The sequence below is a fragment of the Mauremys mutica genome, chromosome 4, assembly GCF_020497125.1.
Source record: "Mauremys mutica isolate MM-2020 ecotype Southern chromosome 4, ASM2049712v1, whole genome shotgun sequence".
Classification (NCBI taxonomy): domain Eukaryota; kingdom Metazoa; phylum Chordata; order Testudines; family Geoemydidae; genus Mauremys; species Mauremys mutica.
In genome coordinates this window covers 126,974,153-126,999,015 of record NC_059075.1, presented here as the reverse complement: position 1 = coordinate 126,999,015, position 24,863 = coordinate 126,974,153, and the positions used below count along the sequence as shown (strand labels likewise).

The following is a 24,863-nucleotide window of genomic DNA, read 5'->3' as shown; positions in this document are numbered from 1 at the left end:
GGTAGTCAAGGACCGTCTGGAGAGGGGTCGAGAAGGGGTTAAGACCTTGCTGATCGCACCAAAGGGCAAAGCGTTTCCACTTTGCCAGGTAGGTAGAGCGTGTGGACGGTTTTCTGCTTTCAAGGAGAACTTGCTGCACCGCCGCAGAACAGGTCCTCTCCGCGTCGGTCAACCACTCAGGAACCAGGCTGTAAGATGCAGCGACTGCAGGTTCGGGTGACAAAGCCTGCCGAGGTCCTGAGAGATGAGATCCGGCCATAACGGTAGGGGAATGGGATCCCGGATCGATAGCTCGAGGAGCAGGGTATACCAGTGCTGCCTCGGCCAGGCCGGAGCGACGAGTATGACGCGGGCCCTGTCCCTCCGTAGCTTGAGCAGTACTCGGTGGACTAGCGGGAACGGCGGGAAGGCGTATAGAAGGGGACCCGTCCAGGACATGAGGAACGCATCGGAGATGGAGTCCGGAGCCCGACCCTGGTACGAACAGAACCTGTGGCACTTCCTGTTGGTCCTGGAGGCAAACAGGTCTATTTGGGGAAATCCCCACCTTTGGAAGATGGTGTGGGCCACGTCGGGGCGAAGGGACCACTCGTGGGCAGCGAAAGACCGGCTCAGACGGTCGGCCAGCGTGTTCTGCACCCCTGGTAGAAAGAACGCTTCGAGGCGAATCGAGTGGGTTACACACAGGTCCCATAGGAGCATCGCCTCCTTGCACAGCGGGGAGGATCGGGCCCCGCCCTGTTTGTTCAGATAGAACATGGCTGCCGTGTTGTCCGTGTATACCGCGACGCAGCGGTCCCGGAGGTGTGCAAGAAAGGCGAGACAAGCCAAGCGGATCGCTCTCAATTCCCTGACGTTGATGTGCAGGGAGAGCTCCTGGGCCGACCAGAGGCCCTGAGTGTGCAGGTCTCCCATGTGAGCCCCCCATCCAAGCGCCGAGGCGTCTGTGGTCAGGGTGACCGACGGGCGAGGGGGGCGAAACGGAACCCCGGCGCAGACCACCTCCTGATGCAGCCACCAGGTGAGCGTCTGGAGAGTGGGGTCCGAGACCGTGACCACCAGATCTAGAGGGTCGCGGTGGGGCCGGTACACCGAAGTCAGCCACATCTGGAACGGACGGAGCCTCAGCCTCGCGTTCGCGGTCACAAAGGTGCACGCAGCCATGTGGCCCAGCAGGCGAAGGCAGGACCGGGCCGTCGTGGAAGGGAAGGCTTGTAAGCCGCGAATGAGCGAGACCATTGTCTCGTGTCGAGAACGAGGGAGGCAGGCCCTGGCGAGGGTGGAGTCGAGGACTGCTCCTATGAACTCCAATCGCTGTGTCGGCAGTAATTGGGACTTCTCGGCATTGACGAGGAGGCCGAGAGACCGGAACAGGTGCAGTATCTCTGACACCTGGGCTGTCACCAGTTCTTGAGATCGCCCACGGATCAGCCAGTCGTCGAGATAGGGGTATACGTGGATTCTGCGACGACGGAGAGTTGCGGCCACGACCGCCATGCACTTGGTGAACACCCTCGGGGCAGTGGAGAGGCCAAAGGGTAACACCGCAAACTGGTAGTGGGTCGCGTTGACCATGAAGCGCAGGAAGCGTCTGTGGGGGGGGTAAATCGCCACATGAAAGTAAGCGTCTTTCATGTCGAGGGCGGCAAACCAGTCTCCCGGATCCAAGGAAGGGATAATGGACCCCAAGGTTACCATCCGAAACTTGAGCTTGCAGAGGTATCTGTTCAGCTCCCGGAGGTCCAAGATGGGACGAAGACCTCCTTTCGCCTTGGGGATGAGGAAATATCTGGAGTAGAATCCCCTGCCCCGCCTGCAGGGAGGCACCTCCTCGATAGCACCCACGCTCAACAGAGCCTGCACCTCCTGTATGAGGACTTGCTCGTGAGAGGGGTCCCTGAAGAGGGACGGGGAAGGTGGGTGGGAGGGGGGGGCGAAAGAAACTGTAGGCGGTAGCCGTGCTGGATGGTGCTGAGGACCCAGCTGTCCGATGTTATAGCAGACCACGCCGGAAGGAAGCGGGCAAGGCGATTGGAAAACAAAAGGGGTGGATCCTGGGGGGAGAGTGATGGGCCGTCCTCGGGCGTCCCGTCAAAAGGCCGGCTTTTGGCCCTGCGGAGCCTTGGACGAGTTCTGCGCCTGGTTGCGCCGCCCCCCTGACGGTCTACGGCGGAAGGGGGCCGTTCGGCGGTTGTTAAACGGCCGAGACCTGGCCTGGTTGAAGGGACGGTAGGGCTGTTGGCGGAACGAACGCCTCTGCGTGGCCGGCGTGTGCATACCCAGAGTTCGTATCGCAACCCTCCCATCCTTTAGGGACTGGATTCTGGCATCCGTTTTCTCAGAAAACAGCCCCTTCGTGTCAAACGGGAGGTCCTGGAGGGTGTACTGGACCTCAGGTGGGAGGGTGGAAGATTGTAGCCACGCAATGCGGCGCATCGTCACCCCGGATGCTACCGTTCGAGCCCCTGAGTCTGCTGCGTCTACGGCCGCTTTGATCAGTGTTCTGGAGGCTAACTTGCCCTCCTCCAGCAGCGCTGAGAATTCAGGGCGGGATTCCGGAGGGGTTAGCTCCGTGAACTTCGCAAGGCACCCCAAGATATTAAAAGTGTATCTGGATAAGAGGGCCATCTGGTTGGCGACACGGAGTTGGAGGCCTCCCGCCGAATAGATTTTGCGCCCTAATAAGTCCATGCGCCGGGCGTCCTTCGCCTTCGGCGCAGCGGCAGGTTGACCGTGTCGTTCGCGGTCATTGACCGATTGGACCACCAGCGAGTCCGGGGTGGGGTGGACGTACAAGTATTCGTAGCCCTGGGGCGGGACGGAATACTTCCTTTCGACGCCTCGCGCCGTGGGGGCAACGGAGGAGGGCGACTGCCAGATAGTGGCACTGTTCTTCTGAATGGTGCGAATGAACGGGAGCGCCACTCTGACAGGGGCGTCATCTCCCACAACGTCCGTAATCGGGTCCTCGACTTCTTGCACCTCCTCTATGGGCAAGTTAATGGCCTTTGCCACCCTTCGGAGAAGGTCCTGGTGTGCCCTGAGGTCAATGGGCGGGGGTCCCGATGGCGAGGCCCCCGCTACCGCCTCATCTGGAGAGGACGACGAGGAGTGGCCCGGGAGCACCTCCTCCTGTTGGTGCTCGCCCACCTGGTGATCTGGCCGCCGCGAGTCCTGGCCCAAAGAAGGGTCGTGGGCGGCGGCTTGCGTCGGTGGGGACGGGGGGGCTCGACTAACGGTGGCCACCGGTACCGATGGTGCCGAGCCCGGCTGCCTGGGTGGCAGGGAAGGCCCCTGTTCATATTGCGCCCAGGGCACCCAATGTCCCCAATACTGGGGTCCATGATCCGGGGGAACGGAACCGGCTCTGAAATCCACCGCACTGCCTTGGGGTGAGGCTACAGAGGGTTCCCTGGAGGGCCAGGGTGGAGCCGTGGCGATGCCTGGGCGGGCGTCCAGCGCCGGCGTGAGACGATCCTCCGGTGCGGAGGGTCGGTGCCGGGCGTCTCGGGGGTCCAGTGGCGAGCGGGACCTGTGCTGCGCACGGTGCCGGGAGCCGGATCTCCGGTGCCGGGAGCCAGATCTACGGCGTCGGGAGCTGGATCTCCGGTGCCAAGAAGGGGAGCGGCGGCGGCGGGAGCTCGACCGGCGACGTCGGGAGCTCGACCGGCGGTGCCGGGAACCGGACCTCGAGCGGGATCTGCGGCGCCTCGAACGGCTGCGCGAGTCCCGATGTCCGCGGTGCCTGGACGCGGACCTGCTGCGGTGCCGGTGACTTCGTGACCGGGACCTGGAGCGCCGCCGGGAGTACGACCGGCCCCGCGATGGAGAGCGGTGCCGGGACTGCGACCGGTGCCGGGACGCTGAGCGGCGTCGCGATGGCGATTTACGGCGGGATGGGGAGCGGTGCCTCGGTGACCTTCGCCGGGAGATAGACCGGGATCGAGACCGGATTCTGGAGCCACGGTCGCCACGGTCGCCCGGAGATGAGGGGCGCACCATCGCTGGCTTGCCGAGGGACTTGAATGTCCGCACCAGTGGTGCCGGCGGCTGATATGACGGGGCCGTCGCCTCGATCAGCTCTCTTGCCGTCGCGAACGCCTCCGGCGTCGACGGGATCCTCAGCTCCTCCTCGGTGGGCACCGGGGAGCTGGGCGGAACCGGACTCGACGGGCCAGGCGGCGCCGGAGTCAACGGTGCGGTGCACTTAGCGTGCACTGCCTCAGCCTGCACCGTTTTCGTCGGAGGCGGCTGGGCTGACGGCTTTCGCTGCTGTTTTGCGGCAGCCGTCTTCGGCGCCTTGTGCTTCCTCCCCGGGGAGAGGGAGCGGTGCCGGGTCTTTGGTGCCGGCTCGGTGCCGGAGCGGCTCGGTGCAGTCGGAGCGCTGCTTGTCGAGGCGGTTTTCGGTGCCGCTGGAGCTGGCGCCGGAGGTTGGAGCGCAGACTCCATCAGTAAGTGCTTCAGCCTAGAGTCTCTCTCTTTCCTCGTACGAGGCTTAAAGGCTATGCAGATAGAGCACTTATCTGGCCGATGCGACTCTCCGAGGCAGCGGAGGCAAGAGTCGTGCGGGTCGCTAACCGGCATCGGCCGCTGGCAAGCCGCACAGGGCTTGAAACCCGGTGCTCCGGGCATAAGCCCGCACCGGGGCGGAAGAAGAGGGGCAAACCCTCTAATTCCGTAACTATTGACACTATTAACACTAAATATATATATAACTACAACAAGAACTGAACTAACTACTAAAACTATCTACACTAGAACTATGGAGAAACACTAGGGTTGTGGAGGTAAGGGAGCACTCCACTGTTCCAACTGGCCGTCACGGGCGGGAAGAAGGAACTGAGGAGCGGACGGGCCGGCTGAGGTGTATAAGGGGCGCCATGACGGCGCCACTCCAGGGGGCGCCAGCCGGCCCGCCGGAGTTGCTAGGGTAAAAATGTTCCGGAGAGCCGTGCACGCGCGGCGCGCACACCTACATGGAATGCATAGGAGCAATCACTCGAAGAAGAACTGATGGCTACAATTTCACTCCCCTGTACGTGTTCCTAAGTCTGTCCTCTCTCCACTGAATAACAGCTGTACAGTCATTCAGGCCTGGCCCCAGTCCCACTTTTACCCCAGAATTAAGGGATGGGTTTCCACCTTTTCCATGTCTACTCCCCTGCCCCTCCCCCCCCCCCCCAACTCAAGCATTTCTCACTCTTCTTACTGCCTTGTATGCAGGGTCTGAGCAGCTGCTTTGCAGAGGCTGTCCTTGAAGCTGCTTTTGGTGCATAGCTCAATTGCATATCTTACTGTTAAAGGTGAACGAGTGCTCTTTGCTACCACTTTACGGATGGAGGATGTTCCTACGGGCCTTTGGTTGTAAGAAGTTGGGTTTTGTTTAACGACAGAAAAGTCAGAATGATGGAGATCTCACTCCCCTCTTTTTGCTGGGGAACTGGACCCGACTGTTCGTTATTAGAACGTTTCTGAACTAGAATAACTGTGCTCCCAATAGAACGCTCTGGAAGCCTTTTTATAAGCACACGGACAAACTGGTCTGTTACCCCAGATCAAATTAAACAACACAATGAATCAGTCTTCCCCAGGGAGGTCACAACAGGCTGAAGCCAGAACTGGAGTTTGTCCTGCTCTCAAGTGAGTCAGGACCAGGTATTTCTAATGCAAAAAAACAAAACCAGAAGGAAATTTCTGGTAAGCTTTTGAGACACACGGGAGTGATAAAGGGGACAGAACATTTTCTGTGCTTTTAACTTCATCTTTAATGCAAGAGGCTCAGCAGAAGGGAAAGACCCATCCCAAGGCTGACCTACCCTGTGTCTGGTTGACTGGGGCGGGGAGGAATCAGGTCTGTTTTGCACTATTCTACCCCCTGCTAGACAGACTGAGAGGCAAAAGTTAAAACACTGTTTTATTTTATCCATTTATAAATACTGTTGTGTTTACAAGCATCATATAGCTGTGAATATTATTCCCAAACTTTCAAACACATAATACTATATAACAACAACCAGTAAAACAAATCATTCGTCTCAGGGTTTGAAAGGCCACTCAAAGTTGCATAAAAATACATTCTTCCCCACCATTTCATAAGCTTTCTCCAAGTAGTGTATTTACAACGAGCTGTAAAACTCTCCTTACGAAAGGTAAGTACAGCACACATACTGCTTGGAAAGGTGACACACCAACACCACAGTCAATTAATCTCTTCCAAGGTTAGCATTCGAGGGGTGAGCACACTCCCTGGCAAACACCTGGCTTTCTCGACAGGATAAGCTCAAGAAAACGAAGCTCATCAGGTGTTTTGCTCTGCTGCAGCCAAAGCATTGCCCAGGGAACTATTTAAAGAACCACATCAATCAAGTAACCAATTCTCACCCCAGACAGAATTAGGGGATTGGCCTTTAGGGGAAAGAGACTGAAGGAGGAAGAAGAATCAACCCTAAAGCTCGTCTGAATTTCAGGTGCAGCCTTCTGCGAACCGCTCATGGGATGCTCCGAGGGGCTGGAGACTCCACAGTACCTCAAAGCTGGGTCTAACTACAAACACTGCAGTGAACTAAGCAGTCATTCAGGAAATTGCCACTGCGGATTTTTTCCAACCCTATTTCAATCCTCCCCCCCCCCTTTTTTTAAAGGCCATTTTACTTTCTACGCTAGAACCCACTTCAGCTCCCACATCAATCCATCTTTTCAGAGGGCAGCGAAAGCAGAGAGAGTCGAGGAGAAATACTGGTTCCAAACAGTTTCAGGAGCTGCTCTGTGCTTCTGGATGGTAACAGTCCAATGGGAAAGGGAATAACCAAGATGGAAGTTTGGAAAAAGGGAACCTGCTGCAAAACAAAGGATTGTGAATCCAGCCAGAGTCGATCTGGAAGTGTCAGACAAGAACTCCAGCTTCAGAGATTCCTCTCACCAACGACAGCTGCAAAGCTCGGACAGTCTTCATTCTCTTCGCCTTCCTGCAGTCCAGTATGGCTGATAAGCCTGTTAACAGCAACAGCAGGCTGACATAGGCCTTCCACAGCCTGCATTCACGGGGAGTGATCAGTCACTACCAGATCCTTTTACCCCGGAACAATTGCAGGTGAACCTCAGACTGGGGACAAGACAACTCTTCCTCCCTCTGAAATGGGCTCTGGACAAGTCTATGCAAGAGAACTCCCCGGTGCATCAAAAGACCTGACCACCAGCTAGCAAAAGGGAGCATTTCTTCAGTATGTTATTGCCAAGGACACAAAACAAAGCAACCCTATACACCGATGCTGGCGGCTCTGAATTAGGGAAGGCCTGGATGGTTGAGAACACGTACCTTTTCCACACAGCCATATTTTGTGGATCACCTCCGAATTCTGTTCAGCATCACAAAGATCCCAGACCTAGATTCGTTTTCAACACCCAATCGTGGTAAGAATAGCTCCCTTGCTGGCTCAGTGCAAATCTGCACTTTCTTTGTCCCAGTGAGGTCATTTGGAATTTTTCTGGCGGTTCCCTCACTCAGGGCCAGAAAGAAGGAGATAACATTTAAGCACTATGAACATATCGGCAGTGCAATAGCCTAGAAAAAGTAATAGGAGCTACGGCATTTGGTGGAGGAGGACAGGAAAGGAGAGAGAAGTGGAAACTTTAAAGCATATGTACATGACCAGCATTTCAAAGCGTGGCCTGAGACTCCGTTACCCTTGGAAGTTAGGGGCTCTACCTAGCTGATGGATGAATGAGACAAATCCAGGAAAACCTAGCCTTCATCTCTGAGGGCTTATCGGTTGCTGGAGACTCGCCCTAGGAATTGCAGTCAGCAGGGAGAAAGTCCTCTATTAGCAATGGCAAGATTTCTTCAACCTATTCTGGGCAAACATGGTGAAGTTCTTACCAGCTTGCTCAGCCCCAAGCATGATGGGTAGAATCAGGGTTGGAACGTCCTTTCCCCTGCAGGGGGCTGAAGTGTGTTATGGACTGACAAGCTTTGTACAGAATGGCTTTGAAAACAACCTAACTTGCTTCTCACCAACTAGACTCTAGCACTAGAGTTCACGCCCTTAAATCAGGTCCTTCCAAACAGAGTTGGGACTGAACTGATCTTTCACCAATGGACACGTCACAATTCAAAGAGAATAGTACAATGCTTGCGTCACATGCACTTTGTCAATTGATTGATTATTGGTCATACTCCAGTGTCTTATGACTGATAGCTGTAAGGGAGAAAGACCTGTAATGGCTGGTGAAAGCCCAAACCAACTGGGTATTATCTGCCGCACTTTATGATGAAATGGAAGTGCTGTAAAATTACCTGGAGACTGTGCCAGCCAATCCGATTTCTGTATGGCCGACTTATTCACTGATCAAAACTAAAAAGACACCAAAACCCTTAACCAGTCTGAAACCAGCTTATTCGTAAGAGTGCAGTACACTTATAAAAACCTGCACCACTGCAGATAAGTTGCTCTCTGATTGGCTGAGGCACATTTGGCCTGCTCTCTAGACTAATCAATTCACTACTTCAACACACAGCAGATCAATATTGGTACAGCGAGCTGCTGTCACCACTGTCCCACATCAATATCCATTAGATAAAATCCCTAGTCACATGGTGTAACAGAACTGAAGCCACACTGACAATACACCTATTCTATACAGACTCCGCTTTGCCTCTGTTCTCTTTTTAAAAAATGCATTGTCCTTTAATAGCTCAGAGGTCACTCCCATGCAATGACCTCCAATTCATTCATGTTTACTCAAAAATATGAACGCCCACCTTAATCTCCAGCCAATACAGCCCATCACTCCAGATCTGTCCCACACTGGCAGCTTTCAAGACTAGCTACATTCCCTATGCAAGTGGAGAGTGCTTTTTTTGCAAACTCTAGCACCTCTGGTATACCTCTTAGCAAGCTTTCAATTTCACCCAAAACTCACCTTTGACAAACAGACCCACTCCCACTTCAATAAACCCTAGCTTTGCAATTTGTGAGCAATGAAACTGAAACCTGAGTCCACGCTAAAGAACATTTCTTCCTCATTTCAGGTTATGTCTGTGGTCCTTTGTTACCTACATGGCCCAGCTAGTCAAAGGCAGAGTAGCACAGAGCTTGCAGCATAAGGATTTATAAGAGATATAAAAGCACTTCAAAAGATGCAAGGGTATTTCTGAAGTTCAGCTTTGATGCAAGTCTTTTGTGGGTGGGAAAGTAGCTGTAAGAGGCAGAGGACTCCTCTCTCAATTTAAACAGAATTCTCATGCACACCCTGCACAGTCCACATTTCCCAAGTGTGTTTAGAATACACAGATCTAAACTTCCACATTTTCCTCCTCACCAAATTTCTATTTGACAGAGAAAATTCTAGGAGTCACTGCAATGCTAGGTCATCCCTGCACACAACCTGGCTAAAATCTAACCCTTGCATGCCAAAAAAATGGAGCATTTTTTATCCAGAAGAAACACTTCTCTAGATTTCACTGCCAGTTAAAAAGACAGGTGTGAATTTTGCTTGTTACCAGGAAAGCCTGCTAGATAAATTAAGAAGCACATTAAAACTGTCCCTCAGCTACTGCAGCTGCAAGTTATGCTAAGTTTCTTGGATAAAAATGGGTTCACCCCCAAGCAATTGCTTGGAAAAAGCTCTAGTGCATTCTAGGGGAGACCACTGGCAAATGCTATGGATTAAAATAGGGAACATTTTAAAAAAACTGCTTTCTATGCACTCTGCCTTGAGCGTAGAAAGCCGTGTGTCTTGCACCATATCTCCTCAGTGGGATAGTTAAGTCAGCTGAGCCCAAGAAACATTCTGACCAAGCTGGAGTACAACAGCACTGTATTACTATGAAACACTTGTGGCTCTGGCTAGTCAATGACATTAAATTGTTGTTCTGAGTTCTAACCTAGACAGAGATTAGAATGATAAACCTAGTGCTAAAACAGACACCTAATTTAAAGTGTCTTGGCTTCACACGGTACTACATGAGATTCATGCCTCTTGCATCCCATAGTACCTATTGCAGATTCTTCATTAGGATCAAGTGCAGTAAAGAAAAAGGATTCCCTGAATTTTGTCTTTTTAATGGTCCAGGTAGGTAGTGGCAAACTCATAGTGCAGAATGGAATACTGCAGACTGGGTTGAAAAAAGCAGTGGTTCTTGTCCAATAGAAAACATGTTGGTGAGAGACTCGCAATAGCATACCAGCCAGCTGAAAGACATTGCTCTCCGTAGGCCACTGACAGGTGTAGAACCTCTACCTCCATATACATAGGAAGTGAGCAAGCTCCTGTCACATCTAGACTTAACAGTCCAAATCTGAAACAAGCAGTGGGCAATAAAATGAAAATTCCAGGGGGATGGGGAAAACCCCAGAGAACAAGTGCTTACAAGAGGAGAGCAGTGCTTGGGTGTGAGTAATTAAACCAGATAAGCATTTGCCCATTTTAATTCCTGATGCTATGAAGTTCTAGAAGGAGTAAAATGGATCTCTGGCTCAGAGACAGTGCTATGCAGAAGGCCCAGGTGCCATGATTGGTTTTGATCTCTTCCCCTCCTGACTAGATGTGTTGCAGTTGCAACAACTCAATGCATTCGGAGGAAAAGTGGTGTCTCCCGTCACACACAAGTGATGCCACTGAGGCTCTGAAGTGGGTCTTGTCATCCTGCTCAGCTGAGAGGATGGTGGATGTACCACAGGAGTTGGAGAGTAGGTGCAAAACCAAGTTTTGGATACAAAAAATAGAAGGGAGATAAGAAACTCTGCCTCAGGCCAACACCTACTGACGCAATAACCGAGATGCTAAAGACGGAGTTAGACTTTACCCTGTTGAGCAATTATGAAAATAATATCCATGTTCAAGTTACTCATCTGTCCCTGTCAACATAGTGGCTAGACTCACATCATCTGCGCCAGCGCTGGAATCTCTGAACAAGGAGGGTCCCTTCCCGAACCCACCACAAATAGTCCTCTAACAGTAGGCTCAGCAGATGTGTTAACAAGTTAATGCCCGGCTTCCACTGGAAGCTAGAAAGAGATGTGTGTAACATCTGGAGGAGTCACCTTCTTAATGCCCTTGGAAGTGAACACTTCCAAATTGTTCTAAGTACACAGGACATGAAAGAGCCCTTTGAGGTTTTCATCCAGGTCAAATCCTGTTGCTAGCTTCCAGCAATCAAGACAGTTTACCCCACAGATCTGGTTACCAGTACACACCCCACACTGGCTCATTCTGGCCACTATTAAATGAAAACAGTTACACCCTCTAATGACATGGAGCTGCCAACTGATCACCGCTTAAGGTTTCTCAACCTTGCTGTATTAGCTGTGTCAGGATTTGCCATCAAAGGCCGGACTATCCTTTTTGTAGCCAAATATGGCATCTCCACCCTCACCCCCTATAAAGCCAACTCAAAATACACCTCTATTTTCATTTGTTTTTGCTCTTGTTGGAAATTAAAACAAGTACACCAGACATCTGCTCCGAGTACTTTGCAGGGTGCTATCCTGTAAGTAACACTAACAGACAAATGCTCGTCCTGTTGCTACTGGAAGAAGATGGGGGTTGGTTACTTGTGCATGCGTACCTCCCTGCATGGATATTCACACCCAGATTTGTTACATGTGCATATGAGGGCAGCAGGTGACCTCTGCTGCTTCAGTTTCTCCTTCATCAGAGACCCCGGCCAATATCAGTGATGAATCTTATAACAAGAGGAAAGAGCCCAGATGCAATTAGCAGATGCTATTACCTGGATAGTAACTGAGATAGCAACTGTGGAAGGAGTACAGAGTGACCCACGATTGCCTGGGCTGCAGAAACGAAGCATGGGCAAAAGGGTGGGGGAAGGAGGGTCTGAAATTGGGATTCAGAAATGAAGATAGCAAACAGATTTAAAATCGTACGTTAAATAGAGAGTCAGCTACTGGGACGACAGGAGAACAGAGCCTCCGTGCAAAGCAGCTGTCGTCACAGTCTGTCACAGAAATGAGCCCTCGTGGCTTTCACAGCATCACATTGTAACCGGACCCCCAACGCCAAGTGGGCAGCTGACGTACATCCTCAGTGTAACAGCTCCCGCTCATGTCCCCCCGGCCCCAGCTACAAAGGTTCTGGACCCGTCGGATCACTTCTACAGAGTCATTTCTGTATCGCTTATTACAGTAGAAGCTTCTCTGCTCCAGACTGGAGTCCAATGTGGACAAGGCTGGGTTTGTGGCAGGAAGTTTTGGCAGCTCAAACCCAGTTCTCATGTTTCTTTTCCCCTTGAATAAAATGTCCAAGATACCACAACATGCTTAAATTAAAATAATAAAATGGCTGGGGGGTGCATTCAGAGGGGTGCTATGGGAATGTACAATGAGGGGACGGGACAGGGGAGTGCGAGGTGCATTGTTCCCACGGCTGAAAGGCTTGCTGTACTTTTGATAGGAGGGCAAGAGGCGGTTGGGTGGCAGGGTTGGCAGCTTGTGCACAGAAGCCCCCTCCTTCCTTCCTTCTGACGTCCTACTTGGAGAGTTTGCTGATGACACGGATGAGTGCTCCATTTTCATCTTTCAGCCTCTGATTGTCTGACTTCAGCTCTGTCAAAACCTGCACAAAGACAAAGGCAGGGGAAGGGTTACACGGCTCATTGTTACCGTCACAAAAGCCTCACCAGGCGAATGGGGAGCCAGCGGTCGGTGGAGAGGAACATACACACTGAATTACAGCAGTTCAGGAGACTCAAAGCTGGAGTGACAGGGGATGAGCACGGCGTGCTTTCAGTACTGAACACTTCACATCTGCTGCTTGCTCATGAGATTTTCCAAAACCCTCTGCAATTCTGATCAGCCCATTCGAGAGATGTGAACAAGTGCGGCCACAGAGGCAGCTCTCTGGAATGACAATGCATGGACGAGCCAAAGGACCCAGACTGGGAGGTTCGGAGACAGCTTTCTTTCTTAAAGTTATGCCAGCACTACATGAAATGAGTTAAGCAGCAGGACAAAGGCAGGGCTAGGATGAGGGAATCATTTTAGAACTTGATCATTAGATCGTGAATCGATTGCCAATGGCAAGTTATGATTGACAGACTGACTTTGAGGGTGACCTGAAGTATTTTTAGAAAGTTACGTGCATGCCCTGTTTTTGCATCTTTATGGTAGACAAGGGAGACCGGAAAGGTTTATGATAATAGCGTCCACACTATGCTCTCCCGTTGCCTCACCTACTCTTCTCAATCTGGTGGAGTGCATGAGTCGACGGGAGAGCGATCGGCGGTCGATTTAGCAGGTCTTCACTAAACCCGCTAAATTGACCGCCAATGCGTCGATCCCTGGGTAAGTGTAGACAAGCCCTTAGTAAAAAATCAGATGCAAGTCTGGTCTTCCCTGACTTTTCTGTGTATTGCAAGCTTTCATATTGCACCTGAAGGAGGAGGAAGACATTGACAGAGCAAATCCTTCCTTCCTGTACAGTGTTCATTAGTAATTTCATTAATAGGTGTTAAAAATCAAAACAGTGGCAGACTATTCCCTTCTCCTCTTGGGATGTCATTGCACCAGTCCTCTGGGGTAAACAGTATGTTTTCAAAGCCTTCCAGGCCACACAACGCTGAAAGAGGCACAAACCCATTTTTTCCCTTGCAGGTCAACTTTAAATGGCCAAGTCAGAAATTCCAGGTAGAGGACAGGGCAGTTTACATCCAACAAGTTTAGTCTTGTCTACACTAAACTGTGCTATGAAAAAATTCTCATGGATCACACTGGTATAGATTAAGCGCTGGACTCATGGCTGCTACAATCGATTGAAAACCGGATAAGTTGATGACGATAGGCAACACTGATAAGTTATCCATGTCAATTAATATCAATGTCGAGATGGATTTTAAAAACCTGGGAAAGTCCCCCAAACAAAATCACAAATCTTTAAGAATCTGTTGATTTTGCTCAAGTGCGGACAATCCAGCACACCCATAAGGAGCCAAGAATTCACTAGCTAACATGCAAACTCAGTTCATACCACAAACAGCTACTGGAAAAACAACAACCCTACTTCCTCATTAGATCACCTACATTAACACTGCTGCCAACAGACAACTCCCAAGAGTGAAACACACCATTACACACTATTTCCACTTAAGCAATTCCCTCCATTAACAGTGTAGCCAACAAAGCAGGCTTAAACAACTACAAATCTACACTGCCCCCACAAATGTCTACCACTGCACAACGGCATTCAGCATGCCAAAGAGAAGGTAACCATGCCATGTTGTCTGAGTTAAAGGCTGCATGATTTATATGAGTGAAGGAGGCATAATGTGGTTGTGGGTTGCAAGGTGGGGTGGGGATTTAACGAGTGATCTTTTGTTTTGTTTTTAATGGCTGTGCTGGTGGTCTGTGTGTTGGTTTGAAAGGCAAGCATTTGTTTGGAGTATTTTTATTGGCATTTAAGCAATAGGTCAATTTTACCAATAAAAAACCAACTACTGTATATACCTGATCATAAGCTGGTTCATTTATAAGCCGACCCCCCCAAGATGGATAAGTAAAAACAGAATTTTTTTATGACCCGACCCTATAATTCAGGGGTTGGCAAACTTTGGCTCCCGGGCAATCAGGCTAAGCCGCTGGTGGGCCGAGATGGTTTGTTTACCTCGAGTGTCCACAGGCATGGAGGTAAACCTAAGTAAACAAAGTGTCCTGGCGCGCCAGCTACTTACCCTGACGGGCTGGGACAGCAACTGGTGGGGAAATGTTTTGGGGGTGAGAAGCTGGGAGTCAGGGGAGTAACCCCTGTGACCATCTCCCACATGACCCCCACCCCAGCCCAGGACCCCCACACTCTCCCCATCCCATCCCTTCCCACCTTATCTGGGGCAGGCCAGGGGAAGCTGTCTCTGGCCTGGCTGGGGCTGCTCCGGCAGGCTAGGTGGCACAGTTGCAGCCTGCTCCGGCAGGCCAGACCGGGTGGCGTGGCCGCAGCACGTTCCAACAGGCTGGGCCGGGCGGCACGGCCTCAGTGTGCTCCGTCAGGCCAGGCAGCATGGCCACAGCCTGCTCTGGGGCCGGGGCCGAGCAGCACGGCTGCAGCCTGCCAGCCCCGGAGCTGCAGCTGCTTCGGAGGCTGCGGGGAGAGCAGCGTGGCCAGAAGCAGAGAGACTCTGGCCCCGCCTCTTCTCTTCTGGATCTGCTGCCTCTTCTTGCCTCCTGTGTGTGTGTGTGGGGGGGGGGGGTGCATCCCATCTCTCCCTCTCTATACACATTCATAAGCCGACCCCCTTCTCTGGTGCTTCCCTTTCTTACTAAGGAAGTCAGCTTATGAATGAGTATATATGGTAACTTGCTACTGATAGGTGGATGGAGAACACCGTACATCACTGTAGTCCCAAGAGACCAGAGCATTTGGGGGAAAGCATTTGGTATCTGGTTGCTTCTCTCCTGCCTTCCAACTCAATTTGCAGCCCAAGCAAGACTCAGCATAGCCACACACAAACTGCTGGGTCAACAGACCTAGGCAGTTTAATCACATTGGTTCCTGTTTGCATGTCAGGATTCAGTTTCCAGACAAGCAAAGCTTCCCGGAAGCTGGTGTCCTCTCTACATCTGTTTGGTGGATTCTGATGTATGGTGAAGTCTTGAACAACCCCAAATGGCTGTCGGGGACCCTCTAGTTGGTGTCTCTGGTTCGGGAACAGGTAAATCTGTCATGGGTTCCCATAAGGAGTGAAGAGGTTACATAGCAGTGTCTCAATATTCACTGCTTCCTGGAAGCTCGGAGCTTGGCCACGTTTTACAAGCAACGTCCACCAGGGTTTGGCAATTTATTGCACCAGTAAGAATGCAACTTTAACAATAAAACAAGTACTTCTAAAAAGGTTCAGCCCTGCACAAAGAAACCAACTACTCCCAAGGGAGCTTCTGAAAGTAGAACAGACCTGACTGCCGAAAGCCAGGCTTTCAAAATACCATCCCTCCTCCTCACCCTTACTTGCTGAATGTACCAGCTCCCTATTTGTTTCACTGTAAAGCAAACTGGAGTCTTGTAAAGTAAGTTAGACACAAAGCAGATTGACAATGACTAGGACAGGCAACTGAACACTTTTATGGTCAATACAATACTGAAAGTGAACGAGTTGAACCAACACAGCAGCAGGAATTCAGTCCTCAGGACATCCCTTCCAGTGTTGTTTGACTGGTGTAACAATATGGTAAAGCAAATCCTATGTGTCCAAGTATTGCATATGCACTTCACTTATCTGTCACGTCAGGTACAAGTGAGGGTGTCACTGGAAAGAGAAAGTGATGGAGACCTTTCAAAGGGATAGGGATTTTTTAAAAATTAAATAAAACCTTTTGAGAAATGGCACCATCACCCTGATATATGGAGTGGTTAATGGGGATGAAAATACTTGTCAGTTTTCATTCGTTATCAAGGCACTTTAAAAAGGAGGATAACCATTTTTTTCATTATCCAGATTGGAAACTGAGGTTCAGTTTCCTGTTTAAGGTGATAAATGAGTCAGCAGCAGAGCCAGGAAGGGACCATTAGATCATCTAGTCTGACATCCTGTTACGCAGGCCAGAGTATTTTGCCCAGGTACGGTTGTACTGAGCCTAAACTTGGGTTTAGCTGAAGTGCATCTTCCAGAAAGACATCCAGTGTTGATCTGAAGATCTCAAGAGATGAGGACTCGACCCCTTCCCTTGGTAGTTTCTCTCAATGATTAATCACCCACACTGATAAAGATTTGTACCTTATTTCTAATACGAATGAGTCTCCTAGCTCCAAGAGCTGGAACACATTGCCTCCCTAGTTATATCTGAGTGTGCCCATGTACCTCTGAACTAACCTGGCACAAGACTGACAGGGGCTTGAAGGGGACACTTAGGATTTACATGTTTTAGTTCTCTTAATTTTAACACTGAGCAAGAAAAAGCAGGACAGAAGAGACCTAACTGCATGGCATGTGATGCGCAAAGCTGATCGAAACAGATAACTCTGGGGCTTTCAAACAGTAATTGCTCTGCAGTAAATTTAACAATTGTGAAAAAAGCAAATGCATCTTGCATGCCTCCTACCTGCTCATATTAACCTTTACACAGATTGCTTGGGGGATATTGTAAATACTGCATTAAAGTCCCAGTCAACACGTGCCCTTCAAAACACAGAGGGGGACAAATGGTTTCCTTATACAAGTAAAGTTAAAAAGAACACAGCTTTCAACTGCTAAGCGCCAGACTTTTATAAACAGCTCTCTCATTTAAGATGTGTAATGCTTATTCACAGTCTCCACAGGAGGACATTAACTCTGACTTCAGATAATCCTGGTGTCACAGGCAGTGAGTATTAGTTGCTAGCTACTGACTTCTGACACAGCTCTACCAAGGTGAAACAAGAGCGACTCATAGTACCTGGTATGCTCAATTACATGCTGCAATAAATGCTCCCACTTTAAGATATAATGGATGGTGCTGGCAAACTCACTGGAATTTAGAAAACGAGTAACACGTCCATTTATCAGCATTAAGAGTCCCAGGAAAGCATGAGGTTTTGAGTAGCAGTTTGTTATCCACTCCAGCCCCTACTGTGTCCTCTGCTCAGGAGTTTTTGAGAAAAGGGGGGAGAAGTTGAAGTCTTCCATTTATGCAGGATGATGCTCTCCAATCTCAAGCCCACACATGGAAAACGCACCCTTGGAGTATGAGTGATTTGCAAAAGCGATGAGGCGAGCATCTCCAAGGTGGGGCAAAGAGCAGAGAAGCCAAACGCAGTGTACTCTAAACCCTGGGGTCAAACACAGAACTATGTCATGCTGGAAAGTTGGGTTTTTTAAGAGTGGGCGGGAGGGAATCCTTTGCCCACCACCCCTTTGCCACATGCTGTGTTTTGAGCCATAGGCCTACCAAACACCTTCATGGAGAGTGAAAAGGGGCAAGGGACAGTTCAGACAATAACAGTAAAGACCTGCCTGGAATAGAGGAAGGAGGCGAGGTGAACTGGAGGGGAAGAAGCTATAGCTCTTCTGATTCTGAGGGCTCGGTGGCCGCTGAGAGCCTGGCTACGACCCGGGTCAAGGCCCTGTTTTCAGCCAACAGCTGCTCATTCATCTGCCTCAGGGTGTGAATCTGTTTGAGCTGGTGGAGGTTCTGCAGAGAGTGAGACACAGAGTGGACAGAAAGACAGACAAAACAGACCAAGGATATAATAGGCCACAAGTGTGAATTTAGTTCACAAACACTAGAAAAAAAGAACAGCAATGTGAGTGAAGTGGAGAGATGTGAAAGCACACAAGAGGCTGGACAACACATTGAAGTATTAGAAAGGAAGCCTCAGGCACCATCCATTCTGCTACAGGCTAAACCCACTCAAACAGCTGGTTTAAGAATGGCAGTGTTCTCTTGTAGGCTGTGTTCCATCTTACTGTCCTTGAAAGCCACATATGGTAACCCTGGACACGGTACCTGAACTTTCCTTACAATTTACTAAGAGAGTTTGACATCAGTGACTCAATGGCCACAGGGACCATGGTTTTGAAAGCAGCTCAGGGGCAACTAAGAATCTCTAACCCTTCCTCTTCACATGACCTCCTGCCCAAACAAACGCAGCTTTGTGTAGTAAAGCAGGTTCTTGTAGTAGAGCTGCGTAAAGGAACTTTAAAAATACAGATTGCAACACACACTAACTCTACTGTCCTTCACTCTCCAGCCTGCAGAGCTATTTCCAACAGCAAAGGGAAGGCTAACCTGTACCTTACAGTCCTGCCCCTCACTTTACCCAAGTACCAACCATCCCCATAGTACGACTAAAGCACATGCATAGTTCTATCAATGCATCTGCTGCAGCCCTGCAATTTCATCCTGTGTCCCTCACCACTCTGCCACCCTGAACGGCAGCATCTTCTACTCTGGTGCCTGGTCACCTACCATTCGTGCCAAAGTGCATATGTTTGTGCATCCCCACCGAGATCACCACTCAATTCTTCTCTCAGCCACCCAAGCTAAATTTGAGCCCCGATCTCAGTCAGTGAAAATTCAGTGCCTCAAGCCACCCAGCACCCAATGAATTAGTCGTTTTTAAATAGAAAAATATATTTCTTCCTGAACAGTGCTGCACTAAATAGCTCCCTAAACAGCAGGCATACTAGGAACGTAGCATTCTCAATTAACAAAAGAAATCAATGGACCCAGGAAAATATAGACTTGAAATTAGTACAGTTATAGCTGCTACAGGAGAAGGAAAAAGTAAGATGAAGGAAAGCATGGAAGACTCACAGGAAAAGGAAAAGCAGTGAGAGCAACACAGACACTAGCTGAATATCAGCCATTATTCAGAGATGATATTGGTATTATGCCACGAATGGCAATACATATGCCAATTTCAAGTGACAGGAAGTGACTGAAGACTTGTCAGGTTCCTTTTTCCAGCAGAACCAACCACTACCCAGTCCAACAGAGGCACAGCATGTGCTAGCTACAAGGCTGTATCATGGAGATGGGTGCAGGGAAGTTGAGCAGAGACTGAAGCAGTCATGAGAAGAACAATCCTAAATTCGAAAGTGAAAACATCTAGGCCCTGATCATGTCGGCTTAAAATCTTGTGTTCCCTGAAAATTCAAACAGTCGAATGCTCCTCCAAGAACCTGGGCATATGATGGGGTGGGTTATGAAGGGAAGCAGCCACTGGAAAGGTAATGCTATTGATGCAGTTTAGTCAATATGGTGGATTAAAAAGGAGGCCTCTATTCACTGGGACAGCTGGTCTTTCCTACACCGGCAAAGAGCTGAAGGACTACACCCAATTTGCATCAAACAACGCTGACTACAGTCACCAGAGGGGCCACCGCAGGCTGGGACCTGTAGCGTCTGAGGGCAGCTGCAAATGGCATTTGAGATCCCCATGCCATAAACCAATAGCAAATACCATTCAGATGGAACAGATGGACAAAGGACTTTCTTGAACAAGTCAGGAACCAGGAGAGCTAACCCTAAAGCCTTGGAAGATAAACATAAGCAGCAGAGGCAAACAGAGGAGAGTGGCTTAATGCCAGTGTTGTCAAGCTTACACTATGTGCTAGTTACAAGTAACAAAACAGCTACTGCTACTTAGCCTGTTTTTATATTCACCAGCACTATTCATTTTATGTAGCAGTGAACGTTTGATACAAGGGGCCAAATTCATCACTGGTGTCAATGGCAGTTTAAGTTATGCATTTGATGCAAGGAGAAAATTAGTGGGGATTTGCAAAAGGATTCAGCATTCAGCTGATCGGCAAAATGAGTGGAGCTTACACATCAACGGGAAAGAACAAACAATGGCCTTTAGCACATTGCAATGAACATGTGTAATGGAATTGGAAAGAAATCTCCTTGTGAATCTCAGGGAGGCAATATCCTACACTAGGGAAATGAGTCATAGTCTATCCCTAATTCGTCCACGCCAAACTGGTCTCTCACTATGAATATTCGTGCACCTTTATTAGGCCAGAGCAGTCAGCCTCAAATGTGATCTAAACTGAGAAATATTGGGAGACTGATGTGCTTACGATACTGCCTCAAAACAGACACCAAGAGAAAGCCGTCCCCTTGTGGCATTTCAGTTAAGCTGCAGTGTGTTTCACTGGAGTTGTGTGGCTGGCAAGAATAGAACAAACATAAAACAGATCTAAGACGTAAAATGAGAGGTGTGTATTTGAGAGAGGGCGCTATATTGATTTAGAGACAATGTTCATATTCCAGCACAGATATTGGATCTAAGCCTCAGAATGGGGACAGGGGGTGGGGGGTAATAGGAGCCTATATAAGAAAAAAACCCAAAAATCAGGACTGTCCCTATAAAATCAGGACATCTGGTCACCCTATCTATTGATGACCCCTTTCAAACAGCAAGCCTCTGAGTACAACACTTTCCCCCCCCCCCCCAACACCTTTATAAATTAAAATAAAACTTAAAAAAAAATATTTAACACTATTATAAATGCTGGAGGTGAAGCGGGATTTGGGGGGTGGAGGCTGACAGCTCACAACCCCCACGTAACAACCTCGCAACCCCCTGAGGAGTCACAACCCCCCAGTCTGAGAGTCCGTGCATTCGAGCATCCAGCTATTTCAAGAGGGCTCAATGCATACGTATCTCACCAAATGCTGGGATCCTCTTCTGCTGCACAATACGGGCAGCTTCCATTGGATTTCAGTGGAAGTTTCCTGTATCCTGTTTTAGGAGAATGGACCAATCTTGGGAGCTTGGGCACTGAATTCAATTCAGCATAAATGGTAATTTTCTTTCTGCTTCATTAACCAGGTGCTTTCTGCACCTTCAGTCAGAACAGCACAACCTCAGATTTAGTCAGGAAAACTTCAGCAAGAGCATGTCTGTGGGCACATTTCTCTTCACGCACTGAAGGTTTCTCAGGATCAGCTATTTTCTTCTTTACGCTATTCCCTGCTTTTTGGTTGCTACCTTAGCATCAGGCTATGTCCATGAATTGGGGGAACCAAGTAACTAGTATTCCAAAACACAAGATGGGGCAGAAAAGCTTTCCACTCTGTATGCCCAAGCATTGTGTGTGATCCTCACCTGCTTCTCTAGCCCTAGAGAGTCTGCTACAAGGGGATTCAAGTCCTTTCTATTCACTCTGGTTGGGATCAGTCTACTGGAGGACACCTGATGCACAGAGCAGGAGGAGAGCAAGACACATACCAAAGGAACAGGGAACTTGGAAATAGGTCAGACATACAATAACTCAAAACTTGTTATGACTAATGGAAGGAAACCTTCTGAAAATTACAGGATTAACACTAGTGCTAATGACTCAAGATGTTTGATTATTGGAACAACTCACATCCCATGCCTCCATGTTAAGGAACACTAGTGAGCTGGCTCAACTGACACCACTTCAGTTCAGTAGGCAGAGATGGTGGGAATACAGAAGATTAGCAAGCAAGGGGAAGATGGGGGTCAGCAGCTCCTCTCTGGTGGCAGTGTTGGGAGTGATGCACAGTCACACAGGTAAATGCTTTAGGTTTCATAGTGCCATTCACACGTTAGCGCAGGGGTTGGCAACCTTTCAGAAGTGCTGTGCCGAGTCTTCATTTATTCACTCTAATTTAAGGTTTCGCGTGCTGGTAATACATTTTAACGTTTTTAGAAAGTCTCTTTCTATAAGTTTATAATATATAACTAAACTATTGTTGTATATAAAGTAAATAAGGTTTTTAAAATGTTTAAGAAGCTTCATTTAAAATTAAATTAAAATGCAGAGCCTCCCGGACTGGTGGCCAGGACCTGGGCAGTGTGAGCGCCACTGAAAATCAGCTCGCGTGCCGCCTTCGGCACGCGTGCCATAGGTTGCCTACCCCTGCTTTAGCGATTAAAATGCTTATTCTCTTAAACCTCTCATTCAGCTGATATGACAGTGTAGATTCTCTCACTTTCAGGAAAGATGTAAGATGCTAGCGAGTAGCCTGCTTTTCTAACAGTCCTGAGCGCTCACAAGCATTGCCTCATTTAACATTTCTAGCTCAGCAATTTATACCCTCTTAATGAGTGGCTGGCAGCCAAGAAATGCTACAACACAGCAGGGTCTGACAGCATTCTTATGAACTTTCTGCAAGAGTAACAAGTCAAAATGCAATGGCAGCATAGAGGAGCTGCAGTCAGGGTGAATGTATCTTTGTTCTATTAACACAAGGTCACTTTGCTGCTTTCTTCGGGAGGAGCCCAGTAAAGTGAGGCTATGAATGGATAAAAGCAGCTGATGAAAAGAGTAAGTGTCAGTCCAGGGGCTCTGGTAGGCCAGTCCCAGTACTTTGTCAGCATCAAATGCACTGAAGCACACAGAACTGACAGGCCATCGATTGGCCTGTTTACTCCGCAGGTTAAGGTGCTTTGTGGTCCACATGCACACTTACTGTGAGGAAGATTTACACCTCCGACTGCTGCAAACTAAGTGTTCATATAGACAAGCCCACTGTTAGTATGACTGCTGTAAAAATAGGGGAACATGGTTACCCTGAGAGTCACATTTTCATGGCTATAAGCAAGAACAATTTCTCTGTGGTGATGAAATGCTCACTATTTTGGTGCTTACATTTAAAATAAATGCATACATGTGAACATCTAGCCCCCACTCCCTCCTCTCCCACCAGCTATAAGTGTGGATTTCAAACTTTTCTGCTAAGCAAACTACTGTTTGAAGGTCCCTAGACAAAGACTCCAGCTGAGCTTTGTTTACCCACAATTAATCATTACAATTCGGATTCTTCATTCTCCCTGCTCTATTCAGGTTCTTACATAGTACTGGATGCCTGACTCCCTATCTGAGCATGCAATTATATGTGACAGCATCGTAACGTGGCCTTTCTGGGACACTGACATCTCCGGACTGTGCCCAGAACCTCACTTTGTAGGATCATCTCTGAGCCCTGCCTACAACCGGGGAGTCGAGATCCTCTAGTAATTTGAGTTTAAGATACAGGAATAGCCAATTGGAGCTTTACTTCAAAGACTCATTATGCTCAGTAAAAATCTGAAGCTCCTTTGAGCAAACGTGAAATTGGAACCATCTCCAGCAAGGCAGGAAATCGCTTTCATCACTGCAATAGGTTAAGGGGATTCAGCAGCTCTTAACCCTCACGAGGAGAATCCTTCTTTTTGTTTAAAGTGATGAAGCTAAGTCCCACTTGGATTGCGTTCAAAGCAAAATGAACCAGGGGGAGAGAGAACAAAGAGGTGCATTCTATCAATGTCAGCATGAGTGTATTGCGTAAGATGATGTAACATTGCAAAACCAGCTTAAAGCCTTCGGTTCACTGGGACAGCACAACGTGTTGCCTCCCCCCGCCATCAGAATAAGCGGACTCCAGAGCGGTGCCAGCCTGATCAGTGCTTGCAGGGCTTTCAAGCGAGGGTGGCAGTCCTTCCATGCAGCTGACTGGCGGGAGAAGTGGCAACGCAAAGTTGCTGTTTGAGTGGGGCAGTTGCTGCTCTGAGAGGGCACGTGCTACTCAGCATCCCTGTAGATTTCAATAGGGGTAAGAGGGAACAAATATAGGGAAGTCTGACAACAATCTTTTGTTCCAAGATGACTTACTGAGATTTCCTTCCAGCAGCGTGCTCTCGGAAGGGAGGGCAGAAGTACAATCATTTTAAGTGTGTGACTTCTCAAAGCCACCATCACCTCCCTGACAAACTCCTTTGCTTTTCCAGTTCACGTGAAATGAAACTCTGAGGGCTTTACTTTAGCTTGCCTACTACTCCAGGGCACGCAGGATCAGCACAACAAAGCTCACCCAGGAGATCATAGAGGGTTAGTTTCTGAAAGCTCTCTGGGAGAAATAGCTTTCACTGTTGTGGGATCAAACGGCACAGATCCAATGCGAAATGCAACTGACTGAGTGATCATATATAGCAATTCTAGTATCAGACCATGCTCTGACAACATGGCCATTAACTCAAGTCAGGACTGCATAAAGGGACACACACAGAGGGTTACATTGGGCACCTCCTCCCACACAACGTACTCCACTCCTGCATGATAACCTCTACAGTCATTAATCCTAAACACAGAAGGGAAAATGGGGTGAGCAAATTATTACATACCTTCATCTCCTCCTCCATTTCAGAAAGTCTCCGCTCGAGGGCTCGTTTCCCCTGTTTAGAAACATTCGAAACACTGATGATCATGTGGCGGATTTGGGGAAGAACTCAATACTTTTTCTTCAAAGAAAAAAATAGTAGCTTATATTTCTATAGTGACATTCATAGAAAACCACTGAGATATCCCTCCTCCCCTGAAGTATCCCAAAGCACTTCAGAAAGGCAGGAATTACTTCATTTACCAATCAAGTGTAGCCATCATTGGGGTGGAGTATGGCAGCTGAACTCGCATGCAGTGTTACTAG

The 24,863-nt window shown here is 49.0% G+C and overlaps 1 protein-coding gene across 3 annotated transcripts in view; it reads right to left on the bottom strand.

Moving 5' to 3' along the window:
* Window positions 1–5,901: 5,901 nt before the first annotated feature.
* Window positions 5,902–24,863, bottom strand: part of PPP1R12B (protein phosphatase 1 regulatory subunit 12B) — a 175,068-nt gene continuing 156,106 nt past the window's right edge. For all 3 annotated transcript variants that reach the window (XM_045014080.1, XM_045014083.1, XM_045014085.1), the window contains 2 exons: window positions 24,562–24,612; window positions 5,902–12,573 (listed from right to left, as the gene is read on the bottom strand). In XM_045014080.1, coding sequence (XP_044870015.1) covers window positions 12,487–12,573; window positions 24,562–24,612 — 138 coding nt within the window. In that variant the 3' untranslated portion in view covers window positions 5,902–12,486. The remainder of the gene's footprint in view (window positions 12,574–24,561; window positions 24,613–24,863) is intronic.